The sequence below is a fragment of the Sciurus carolinensis genome, chromosome 1, assembly GCF_902686445.1.
Source record: "Sciurus carolinensis chromosome 1, mSciCar1.2, whole genome shotgun sequence".
Lineage (NCBI taxonomy): Eukaryota > Metazoa > Chordata > Mammalia > Rodentia > Sciuridae > Sciurus > Sciurus carolinensis.
Window position 1 is genome coordinate 9673154 of NC_062213.1, and position 13064 is coordinate 9686217.

The 13064-nt window shown below is 54.1% G+C and overlaps 1 protein-coding gene across 1 annotated transcript in view; it reads right to left on the minus strand.

Moving 5' to 3' along the window:
- Positions 1-658: 658 nt before the first annotated feature.
- The window catches only part of Tg (thyroglobulin), a 222849-nt gene continuing 210443 nt past the window's right edge, over positions 659-13064 (minus strand). The window contains 3 exon segments of the mRNA XM_047522972.1: positions 659-794; positions 2201-2391; positions 3870-4004. Of these exon segments, the coding sequence (XP_047378928.1) occupies positions 679-794; positions 2201-2391; positions 3870-4004 (442 nt within the window). The 3' untranslated portion in view covers positions 659-678.

Genomic DNA, 13064 nt, shown 5'->3' on the forward strand with positions numbered 1-13064 from the left:
TAAACAGAAGATTTGTTTGCACATATGAATCCCTTAGGAAAGTGAATGAGAACATCAGTTAATCAGTTGCTTATCTAGGACCCAAAACTGTAGAAGCGCTATTTCCTATACCTACTCCCTCTCATGTGCAACCAAGTCCAGCTGGCTCTGCTTCTTACTAGGTCCTTGCTTCTGCTCCCTCCCCCATCTCCACCCTCACTGCCTTGACTCAGAGCCCATGGTTGCTGCTGCTGGAGTTGGTCTCCTACCTCCATTCTAGAACCTTCTTGAATAAATTTTTCCTATTATTCAGGTGGGACCACATCACTGGGTGGGGGTGGGGGCTGCCCTCAATAGATCCCTATTTTCTGTGTCACTGTCTTCTATTTCCCTGATTTTCTCTTTACCTGGAGATGCAGTGTTCTTTCTTCCCCAGCACTCAGTACCAGGCCTGCGGTACACTGGATGCTCCATAAATATTTGTTGAAAAACTCAGCAGTTGGAATCCAAGTACCAGAAAGTTTATTAAGACGTGGTACAGAGTTCTCCAACAATTTCCTTGAAATCACAAGTCAGTCATCGATGCTTCGCTGCATGTAGACACTTTATTGAAAGCAAGTGGCTTATTATAGAGAACAAGGGAGCATGGTGGGCAGTCTGGGGTGGGGATTCAGGGTGGGTGGGTGTCTCGGGGGCTGGTCACTTGCTGTAGCTCTTAGGGCCTGGCTCTGGGGGACCCAGGAGGTCTTCTTTCTGCTCAGACCCAGCTGTCAGCTCCTCTTTACTCCCTGTCAGCTGCTCATCCCTGGCTCCATCTGAAACAGAAGGGCAGGGCAGATTGGTCCAGGTCAGATCAGGGCTTCTCCATAGTCCTTTTCCTGTTGGCTCAAAGATGCCACAGTCTCCAATGGACATTCCCAACTATGCCCCACATTTTTTTTTTTTTTTTTTTACTTCCTATGGTACAGTGCACAGAGTAGACATTTTATTTTTTTAAATTTTTTCTTTTTCTTTTTTTTTATTGTAAACAAATGGGATATATCATGTTATTTCTCTGTACATGGCGTAAAGGCATACCATTTGTGTAATCATAAATTTACATAGGGTAATGTTGTTTGATTCATTCTGTTATTTTTTCCCTTCCCCCCCACCCCTCCCACCCCTCTTTTCCCTCTATACAGTCCTTCCTTCCTCCATTCTTGCCCCCCTCCCTAACCCTAACTCTAACCCTAACACTAACCCCTCCCACCCCCCATTATGTGTCATCATCCACTTATCAGCGAGATCATTCGTCCTTTAGTTTTTTGAGATTGGCTTATCTCACTTAGCATGATAGTCTCCAATTTCATCCATTTGCCTGCAAATGCCATAATTTTATCATTCTTTATGTATGCCCCACATTTCTGGTGATTGGGACACCAGACTCATCTCCCAGCTGTAGGGATGTGCTAAGGGTATGATGGTACTTGTCCACCAGAGCCAGAGTCTGGCCTTGGAAGCTAAAAGCAGAGTTGGGATGTGAATTGTGCTGGACAAGGTCGCTTTTCTATTTGATACTCCACTTACTCACATCCCTCCCTGCCTGAAGAACTGTCATTCTGAATTTCTAAGCCAAAATGTCACCTCCCCAGGGGGCCTCTGCAGACCCTCCAGGGAAAGGTGAGTCCTCTCTCCTTGGGCTCCCACCAGCCCTGGTGCAGCCTTCCAACATGGTGCCAGGAGAGCTGAAGGGCAAAGATTGGGTTAAGTCATTCCAATCTCTCTCTTGTAGAAGATTCTTAAGGGCATCATGCTTATTTCTATATCCTCATGCCTTTGTTGTGATTCATTTTCTCTCCTTAATAATTCCACAACAGGAAGAGGTAGGTATGGTGCTTTCACCCTAGCTAGAACTGCCTCTGAGATTCCCTACCCAGTCCTGTGAGGACTGTGAGGATGAGCTTTGGGATCTTTCCTTTTCTCCCCACACAGTGTTTCTGACTGGAAGTCAGATGCTGGTCCTCTTTCCACCTTCCCAGCCACTTCTCAGCCTCAGTCGCACAGTGCTTCTCTTTGGGTCTCTCTAGCTTCCCCTTCCAGCCCCATCACAACAGGAGGGTCTTGGCAAAAGGATTCCCTAGACAGGGGGCAGCTCACGGGAGGGGCTGTGCCATCAGCCTCCAGCAGCCCCAGGCTTGCAGCTGGCGGGCCAGGAGCTCAACCCCCATGCTGACATAGCTACCTGCAGAGGCCTTCAGGGTGCGGATGTACTTGGACCAGAAGGAGCAGTCAGTCTGTTTCAGGCCCTGACGATTGGGGAGCAGAGCGCTGAACTCCTTGTAGCTCTCTCCTCCAGCTCCGGGCACAAAGTCAGGCCAGGGGGCTGCAAACTCAGGTGCTCTCCGTGAGAACTCGTGTGGGTAATTGGGGTTTCTGGTGGAGGAGAGAAAGGCATCTCTGTGTGTGAGGGAAAACTGCCTTTGCTGCTATCACCTGGGGTCACTTCCGACCTAAGCTTGGTCCGTCAAGCTCATGCATCTTTGCCACCAGGTGTGACCTGCCCAATCTGGCTCCTGGGCTCTGACATGCACCAGGTGCTGCAGAACATCAGGGACAAAGGTCTTCTGAGCTCGCCTCACTCAGGCCTTTCCTGTGAAGAAAGACGTGGGCTCCCCACCCAGTGGCATTACTCAGGACCCAGTGTTGCCCTCCTGTCTTTCTGAGTGGTCAGGAGGCCTCCGTGTCCTTTCTACCATGATGCTCTTTGATCCGGACACTGTGGCCAGTCTCTGGAATGCCCATGTTTGTCCAAGATCTGGGCAGGAGGCTGAGCCCAGAACCAGGGAGCCTGCTTGCCACCTTGCCAACCCCCCTTCGACTTCTCCAGGAAAAGGATGTCACACTGCTGAGCCCTGGGCTCCATCCCAGACCTGCTGGCCAGGCCCTCTCCCCACATGTCCCACCTCTAGCCCCCACCATGCAAGGTGCTCATAGGTACCGCGGCTGCGCTCCAGCCAGCCTGCTCTCCAGGATGCCTTGCTCATCTGAATGTTCTGCTCTTCCTTCCAGGAACAGTGTCAAAGTCACTGCTTTGGGGAAACATTATCTAAAACCCTCTTAGGAGAAACGTCTTTTCCTGCTCAACCTCCAGAGCAACTGTGCCAAGCCTTCTTCCGTCCTGTGGTGGAGCGAGCTTGGTTTCACGGTTTCAGGCTGCCAGAGCCTGCAGCAGGGCCAGGATGATTTTGCTTGTTTGCCTTTCTTGAGGATCTAGCACAGTCCTAGGGGATCCACCACAGGTCGTAGAAGATGAAGGGAAATAGAGAAACCCTCAGGAGGAGGAAGTGCAGGTCACACGGCAGGGAGAGGGAGCCAGAGGCAGCTGGACCAGAGGCAGCTGGAAGCAAGGGCCAGGGGCAGAGCCAGCAGGGCCTGGAGTCACTTCAGCTGACACCCTAAGGTCCTGGCACCCAACCCCTGCCTACCCAGGGGCAGAGCAGTTCTCCTCCCAGTGCTCTGGCCCCCAAGGGGACATCGGGTAACATCTGAGACATTTTGACCTCATGAGCAGAAGGCAGGCGAGTGTAGCCGGCATTACATGGTGGAGGCCAGGGATGCTGTCAGTCACTCTGCAACCCATGGGACACCCACAGATTTATCCCAAGTGTGACTAGTGCTGAGGCTGCGAAACCCTGATCTACAGCCATCAAATGTGACTGAACAAGAGAGGGCTGTAACTGGAGCTGTCTTCATGCAGAGTATTCTAAGCAAAGGTAGTTTGTACTATTGAAGGGACCAAGGCAGGAAGACCGGAGGCCAGAAAGCCTGTCTAGGGAGGAAGGGGTGAGCCCACCTTCTGATGGAGGGGCAAGGGACGCATGATGGTAGAGTTCAGGACAAGGTCCACTTACCCGGATCTGATGAAGTTGGAAACGTACTGCATGATCCTCAGTGACAGACTTCTCTCCTCCAGGGAAAACTGCCCCTGGAGGCCTGGGTAGAAGGGAAGGCCAAAGGCATGCTGCAGGTCCACCAGCAACTCCAGGCTAAGCGAGCAGGGAAGGAAGAGATGAGCCTTCAGGGAGGGGTGAGCCACTGGAGAAATCAGACGAGCCCAGGCCACCATTCTCCCCGGCAGGGGCCTTTCCACTTTGTTTAGGATTCCTGCTCGGAGCTCAGCCTCGCTGAGACCAGATTGGGCCCTTACCCTTGGCTCCCCTGGGGCAGATCCAGACTCAGGTGCTCCTGGTATTCACCAGTGCTGAGGAACAATGCCTGTGAGCACCTCCCCTAGAGAATGCCCATTTGACCACGTGCTACCAGGACACTTCTGTTATCATTTACTATTTGCTCATCCATTCACGGATCACTGGGATGAAAATAGTCTGCACTTGGAGCCCCTCCTCTGCTCAAGTTCTTCTTCCCATGTCAAGGTTGGCATTTGTCTCTGAAGCCCATCCTAGCACCGGGCATGTAATAATTGCTCAATAAACGTGTGTCACTTAACTGGATCTCTCGTAAGCAGCCAGCAAATGGGGTGAGGATCTGGAAGCCAGTTCAAAGTTTGCATGGGCCAAGTCAGGGTGACACAGGAAAGCCTGTGTACCTAGGTCTGAGCAGTGAAACTGGGAGGGTGTTAAAGAGGGAAATCTGGGAGGGATTTACAGTTTCATGGTAAAGTGCTTAGCTTGGCCCCAAGTCAGCTCTGGCCTTGCCCTTGGGCTCTGGGAGTAAGCCTTGCCTGATGGGGTGCTCTGTTGAGGGGAGAGGCTGGTCACACTGGATGCTAGGGGCCATGTGGCCATATAGGACAGTCTTGGGGTGGGTATGACCAAGCCAGAGACACCAAGTCGTGATTTCAGGGGGAGCTTTGTGTCACATGATGTTGCTCAGCCTGTAACAGATGAGCCAGTTGGGCAACCAATTGATCACGCCACCATAATGGTGCCCCAATAAAAAACAAACACCCAATGTGGTGGGCCCCCTGTATGGCTACTCGTGTGTGCAGGCTCACGTCAGTGCAGAGGAAGGAGCAGGTCCCGATGCATGGTGGGAGGGCAGTGGGGCTTCCGGTCTGGAACCCCTGGGCCTGCACTGCACCTGTCCTCCTCTGGCTCACCTTAGCCCGAGTCCTTGTCCACTAACAGATCACTACCACAGGTACTGCCACTTGCAGGGAACTTCATCAGTCCTTCCAGTGAGGTACTGACCCTGAGGGTGGTTTGAGAAACCCCTAAATTTTCGGTTGCTGTCGGAACAAGTTGGTGGTCGGCCAGGCTGATGTGCATACTTGTAGCCCCAGCTACCGTGGAGACAGAGGCTGGAGGATCAAAAGTTGGGTGCCAGCCTGGGAAAGACCCTGTCCCATGCTAGGAAAAAAGAGTCTCAGTACCCCACACTGGAAAAAGGAAACCTGTAAAGGACAAAAAACCAAAGGCAGCTGCTGGTCTAGTGTGCGACCATGTCCTTCAACCTCGGAGTCGGCCCCGGTTATCTCAAGAGGCACCTCTAATTGTGCAGTCTAGAGAGACTTCTTGACTTGCCCAGAAACCCCTAGTAGTTGGACAGCAGAGTGGGTCAGAGCGGTGGTTTCCAGGAGGCACGATGTGACTGAGGGCCCGGGGCCAGCGCTCCTCAGTCTGGGCTCCTCAAACTTCGGCAAGTTACTAGGCCCCGATTCTCTGCTTCCTGCCTGTGAAGGCGACATAAATACCTGCTCCACAGGGTTGCTGTGGAAATCAGCCTAAGACGCTGTAGCCGGCGGGAACTGACGAGGGGTGTGTCTCCATTCCTTCTCCCACACCCCACATGCCGTTAAGGAAGGGGCTGGTCTCTGAGGGGCACACACGGTCATGAGGGTCTCATGGTGGGGGACGGGGAGACGGCCCTGGACAGGGGTGCTGGGTGAGGGCTGGGTCAGGGCGGGTATCCCTTTATGGGATAAAGGGACCCTCATGGAGAAAAGTCACACCAGAAGTGAACTGCTTTCTCAGGTCAGCCTGCACCCAGCAGTGGCTCAGTGTGGCTCACACCATCACCAGGCTGCTGGGAAAAGGGGACCCTTGCCCGGGCTTTGAAGGGGAGCATTTCCAGTCAAGAGGCCACCTTTCTGTTGCCCCTGCCCACTTGGGCTGGGACCCCTGTGACAGCACAGGTGCAGGGTCCTTCCTTAACACCAGGGCCTGACACCGGCCTTGGCTGGGCTTCTGTGGGCTCCAGCCCGTTTCCCCACCACCACCGCCAGCACCGTGGCCCAGTGACAGGTGCCTGGCCGAGGCTTAGAACAACACGAACCGACACTCGGCTGAGCCTCAGCCCGGGGACCCACCGCGGGCATCACTTTGTGAGAGCGCTTTGGCTTCTCTGTGACTCAGTTTCCTCGCCAACTCAAATGAGCTGCCGCACCTGGCAGCTGTCCGTGCAGCAGAGTCTTCAAGGTCCCTGTCACTCCTAGGGCTCTGGGCACCAGCCTGGAAGGCAGCAGCGGAGCAACTGAGCCCTAAGACACACAGGGGGTCAGACACAGGCACAGCCAGCACTGCAGTGTCCCTGCAACTCCCGCAGGTGACCAATGTCAAGGACACTGAAGCTCTCAGAGGACAGAGGAAACGGCCAACGTCACAGAAATTTTGGAGGATCCTGTGACCCCAAAGCTGCCCGCTCTACTTGGGGTCTTTATCATTTGTTTTTAGTTAATTAATTTTATTATATATTGGCATGCTTGCATGTGTTTATATAAATGGTGCTGAGCTTTGGGGTGCGTGGGTCTGGGGTGGACCCAGGGCCTCACGCAGGCTACACAGGTGCTCCACCACCGAGCCCATCCCAGCCCTTTTAGGATTCTTGAACCAATGTGGATAATTAGCTAAATATTAAGAACTTAACTTTTTGAACTTGTTGTGATAAGATCATTAGAAATTGACTCACTGGTATTTTGAAATTATCAGCTATGTTCAGCGCACTTCACAATCGATCTCAAAAATCTAAAAAATAAGACGAACACAGCGACCAGACTTCTCTCTCCTCTCCTGCCTACTGGAGGCGTCTTGCCTGACCACGGCCTCCCATTTCCACTGCCCCAGCTCTGGGAACCAGCGTTCTCTGAGTTTGCTGAGAGCCGCCCTCTGCTCAGCACCCAGGATGCCGGGCTCCGCCCTGGGCTTCTGACACTCAAGTCCCCCAACCTTCAGTACCAGCCGGTGACTCGGTGCTCCACCCACATGCTCTCCAGGCGACGGCCCGGGTCTCCTGCACCTAAAGTGACGTGACATGGAGAGCCAGGGTTCAAGCAGGGACCTCCCAGGCCCGCGCCAGACTCCCAGTCTGTCCAGGGAGAGCCTGAGGGTCAGTGAGGACCCGCCGCTCCTCTCCCCTTCCTGGCTGCGCTTGGCTGGCAGGGTGGAAGGAGGGCAGTGGCTCCTGCAGAGACCCTTCTAGGATGTGACCGGACAGTGTTCCACAAGAGCTACCTCACGGTTCCCAGACCGCAGAGGTCCAGCATGGGTCTCCTTGGGCTCACGTCACCAAGGCCACAGGCTACATTTCCCCAGCCCCCGGGGATGGTGGGAGGGTCTTTACTGCTCCTTAGGGTTTACAGCAGGCTTGGGTGGCTCGTGGGGGAGGGTGCACGTCCCCGCTGTCCAGCAGACTGTATTGGGAAGGCCGTTCCCAGCTCTAGAGGCTGCCCAGGCCTCCTCCCTCCTCAGACCATGAGGCCCTCTCTCCCACCTCTCTGCCTTTAAGGACTCAGCCACAGATAGGGCTACAGAGGAAATCTGTCCTCTCATGGCCCTGACCCTTCCCCAGACCCGCAGAGTCCCTTTGCCCTGTGAGGCAGCATGTCGACTTGACAAGGTATCAGGGTTCAGGACAGGGACATCTTGGGGACAGCGTCCTGCCCACCACAGCAGCTTTGCCTTTTCTAGTGTTTCTTCCAAAGAACGCTGTGTGCCAAGTGGCCTGGGAGCAGACGCAGTCCTGAGCCAGAGCCCGGCCTCCGCCTTCATCTTCACCTTGTCCCTTTGCGTCTGCACAGGACACCCAGCCGCCCTGGGCCTCGTCTGAGACTGGTGACACCCTCAGGCTTGCCTGAGGCCTTGAGGGACACATTTCCAATTGGTGGTGGTTTCTGGCTCATGGGCTGCTTCCCTTGTCCTTCCCTGAGGTGCCTGAAATCACAATGGTGAGGTCATTCCCCGGGGTCCACCACGGGGCTTCAGCCAGGAGGCCATGCCTGAGGGTCTCCCTCAGTCGTCAGGAAGCTGCCTGCATGCACCCTTCTTCAGAGAAGCTCCTGGCTGCCATGCGCTGTGCCCGCCGTGAGCTAGGAAGGGTTAGCCACTGGCCTTGGGGAGGGCGTTTCCGCTCTTGGCCTTTTCCAATTTCCGTGGTGTAAATCCTGCTGCTGTGGAGGATGTCAGACCCCCACAGTGACTTCACAGAACATGGAGTGGGGCGGAGAGGATCACAGCTGGGCCTTGGGCCCTGGTGCTAGCTGGCTGTGGCCCACACCGCCTGTGGCCTCGAAGGGTCAGTAAACAGTGCTTCTGGAGGAGGCCTGGCCCTCCAGCCACCTGGTAGGTGATCCAAGAGCCTGCTTGTATGAGGACTTGAGCTTTTTCCTCAGCAGGGCTGACCTCTGTTAGGATCTGGAGCTATTTGAAGCAGTTGAAGACAGACATCTGGAGGAGGGGCTCAGAGTGGGAGGCATGGAGGAGGGAACACGGGATCAGAGAGCCAACCCCGGTGAGAGTCCCAAGGCTTCTGGAGAAAGAAGAGGGCGTCTGGAGTCAGTGTCTGCAGAGGGGACAGGGGGACGTGCCTGGGGAGATAAGGGAGAAGCTCCTGAGCTTGGGCCGCAGCTTGTGCTGTGGGCATGGCTTCTTCATGCTCTCTTCGGTTGCTGCCGAATCCTATGCCCAACCCAGGGGTGGCTGGACAGGCACATGGCCGGCCTGGTGGCATTTAGCTTCCAGGTGCTGTTTACTGTGGTTGGATTCAGGGGTCAAGACGTTCCCTGCTCTGACAGCTACCTGTGCTGAGCTGGAAGCCACACTGGTCTTCTCGCTGTGGCAGCAGCAGAGGTGGGCTGAGAGCTGCTTCCTGCAAGATCAGCTCAAACCCCGCTCCACCACGGCTCTCGGCCCCGGGTTTTCCTACCGAAGTGGCTCTGACCCCTGCTCAGCCTTCCACGTGAATAACTAGATGCTCTTAGATACAGGGTGAAGGAAACCCCTCTGGAAACTATAAATTGTCACCTCAGGGGGAATTAATGCTGGCGATGTTGGTAAAGTCACATTGGGCCCGAGTGTGGGAAGAACCAACCAGCCACACCACTCTGGGCACAATTTTGTGCATGCGTGTTTCTTGTTCCAGTTCCAGGGCAGGAGTGCCGTTCACTGAGGATGAACAGCAGGAGAGACACGGCGGGACAAGGATGTCAGGGCTGAGACATCCTGGCCCACGCTGGCCGAATGTGCGCTGTGTCCTGCCTGATGGATGCTGGGCCTGGGAGGGTGAGCAGGGGCCCTTCCTCGAGGAACTCAGGAGGGGAGCAGGAAATGCAGGTGAGCCAACGGTTTCAAACATAAAGTAATGTGCATGATGGACAGGTGCCATCAGGTGACAGAACCACTTACAAGCACCATAGAGGAGAGACAGGACGCTACTCTCTTCAGGCAGGGAGTGGACAGGAGCTTGGCACGGTTGGAGGGGGGTGGTGCGCGTGCTCCTTGGTGCAGAGCAGTGTCAGCGGGTGGAGGAAGGGCACACGAGCTTTTGGGCAGCGATGCTGCACTTGGCGATCACAGGGGGGCTCACGGGGGCATGAGGTCAGCCAGGAGATGAACCTGAGCACTCTGGCCTCAGGTCTGCTGATGAGGGCATTATGCTAGTGAAACTGGAATTTCTCCAATGGGAAGTCCAAGGTGTGCGGCCACTGGAGACGGCTTGCTCCTGAAGGTTTCAGGTCCTGCAAGGCCAGAAGAATTGGAGATCCCATCCTATAGGGGCTGGGGACACCTCAGGCACCGAGTGCAAAGTCGTGTGCCTTTTACAACAATTAGTGGAGTGACCTGGGCTGAAGGCCAGGCTGCCACTGTCCAGGAGACAGACACAGGCTCTTTCCTCACAATGCCCAACCTCACCTTGGGCTTGTCCTGTGTCTTGCTGGTGCTGCTGGGGACGGTCGGGGACTGAGCCTGCATCCTAGCAGCCTGGAAGCCGCCGCATTTCAGAACTTCTCCATTGCGCAAGTTCCTGACATGAGCTCCACATCTGGCTCAGGAGCCATGACCCACACCATGTTTGGGTTCCTCAGGAAACAGATGACCCAGGTGATGTCCCCCGAAAGAGCACGGGACAGTGGCCTCCACAGGAAGGAGGGCTGAGCCTGGGTTCCCCTCCAGCCGAGAGAAATCTTCCTTGACAGAAGGAACATAGGGTTTTGCGTGACAGAATTTTTGACTGTCCCGCTGAGGATGGCGGGAGAGAGAGGCTTGACCGGGAGGGGCCCAGACCGGCCAGTTGTCTGCCAGGCTGATGCAGCGTCTGCGGGTGCATGGACTTCCGCCCAGGTTGCTCCTCCAGCAAGAGGAGCTCTGCTGACCTCACTCCCTCCTCGTAGCGGGTCCTTCTGTAGAACCATCCTCCCAAGAAAACCAGGGGCAGGGGCATGAAAATCCTGCTTCCCAGACGCCTTCGTTTTTCTTTTCAGAAGTTGAGGCATTGCTAAATCACTGAGGAATGAAGGGCTGCAAGTGAGCAAACCAATGTGCAAGAGTTCAGATGCTGCCTATGAATCAATCAGGAAGCAATTACACGCTTTGCAAACGGCTGTGTTTTGCAAAAGGATCTGTTATGCAAGCCTTTAAAATGAGTTCCCAGGTTTACTTTAAATAACACAGTCCTGACCCATCTCCAAACATCTTTTTAAAAATTTTCAATGACTTCCCATCATATTCAGATAAAATGTGGCCTCTGCCTGCTAGGATTTACAAACTCCTATGTGAGCTAGGAGACCCTCTCTTTCCCCCATATTTCCAACACGCTCTTGTTCTTCAGTCCTTGACCTTCTTTATTCATAAACATACTGCACCACTTCCCACCGCAGGGTGATTTTTTTCTTGTTGTTGTTGTTGTTTGTTTTGTGGGGCTGGGGATTAGAACCCAGGGCCTTGTGTGTGCGCGAGGCAAGCACTCTACTAACTGAGCTATATCCCCAGCCCAGGGTGTTGGCTTTTGACAATCCTTTTGAGATGACTTGCTGCTCATTTCGACACTAGGACCAAACCTCCTCACGTCGCAGTTCTTGGTTCAAACATCACCCTTCAGAAGGTTCTGCTGCCTTCGCGCTGTACCGTGACTCCCTGCCCGTGCTGTGTTCTGGACTTACTCTGCTGATCCGTGCGTGCTGTGCATCTTTGTGCCCTATTCCTTCCTGCCCATCACCCTCCTCCACGGCACCGTCTCCAGCAGGCAGTGCCTATCCGCAAGGCAGGCTGATCCAGCTCAGGTTGTGGAGGAGAGTTTGTTGCAGAGAAGGCATTAGGCAAGTGTTTATTGAACTGAGACTGAAGAGGAAGCACAGAGTCAGCCCTAATATGCCACCTGGCTGGACGGTCGGTTTCAAAAAATGATACTTCCTACACTGGAAAGTAAGCGTGTCAATCACACAGGACAGAGCCAGGCCTGGGAACCCAATTCAAGAATCCAGTCACTCAGTATTTCCCTGGGTTTGTTAATTCCAGAAGACCTATCATGCTGTCAACTGAAAAGATAGTATGTGAACCTGGACCGGCCAAGACCCCTGGCATCCACCAAAGTCTCTAAAATGCACACGCAGAGCTGAACAAAATGTCTCAAGTCTAGAATTTACAGCTTTGTTTTCCAAAGTTGGGAGAAGTTACAAAGGAGGAACATCACTGCCTCTTTAGCCTTCTTTACTTATTAGTTTTCCTATCAGTTTTTCCTAAAAGGAAAATAGCCCTAGCTACCAAATATCGAACATCTATGGGGTGCCAGGTTTAACAGGCGTTACCTTGAGTATTCGCCCTGCAAGAAAGAGGCACCAAGGCCCATTCCATGAGGTAGGGGAACTTGCTCAGATGCAAACAGCAATAAGTGGTAGAGACAGGATCAGATTGAAAGCCTAGTTTTAGATTAATAGCTTTGGTAACTAGAGGCTTCCAGGTAACTAGAGGCACATGCGTGCAGGCACACACATATGTGACAGATAAAAGCCTTAGACTGAACATTGTACAGGTCCTGTCCCCTGAACCTTTCTAGCAGCTCTGTGGGATAGGTATTATTGCTCGTCTGAGGTATAATTGAGGGGGCTCAGAGAGGTTAGATGACTGACCAAACGTCACACAGCTAATAAGTAGACTTAGCCACGGCAGGTCCTCAGTAAAGCTCTGGTTGAAGTGGATGCTGCTGAAAAAAATGGAAGAGAGTACAGGTGACAGGATGTGAGTCCGGAGGGCCACTTAGTGGCTCTGGGACTGGGATATAACCCCATCACCTCTCCGGCTCTTGTTTATCTATAGAAGGAAGGAGTTATGTCCTGCGATTCTTTGAATCTGACCCTCTAATGTCCCCTCAGGCTGTGGGTTTCTGGATCTTTGTCGCCTGCCCCAGCCTCATGCCCCCTCTTCCCTCGGGCTGGCTGGCTGGCCCTCTGTTTCAGGGACGGAGATCTCACTGATAATCCAGGGGGCAATTAGAGACCTGCAGTCAATGTGCAGCCGTCAGGGACAGTCTGGAAGGAAGCAAGGACTGTGTGTGTCTGCCAGCGTTGCCAGGAAAACCAGCGTACGCGCAGACACGAAGGTAGGAGACAGATGGCTGGGTGCAGCACACACGGATATTTTAAGTGTGTAGATTTGAGCCAGAAATAGATTGGGAGGTGTGACAGCTCCAGGGGAGGGGAGGGGAGGGGAGGGGAGAGGAGGGGAGGGGAGGGGAGAGGGAGAGGGAGGGGGAAGGAGAGGAGGGGAGGGAGAGGGAGAGGGAGAGGAGGGGAGGGGAGAGGGAGAGGGAGGGGGAAGGAGAGGGGGAGAGGGGGAGAGGGAGAGGGAGGGGGAAGGAGAGGGGGAGAGGGAGGGGAA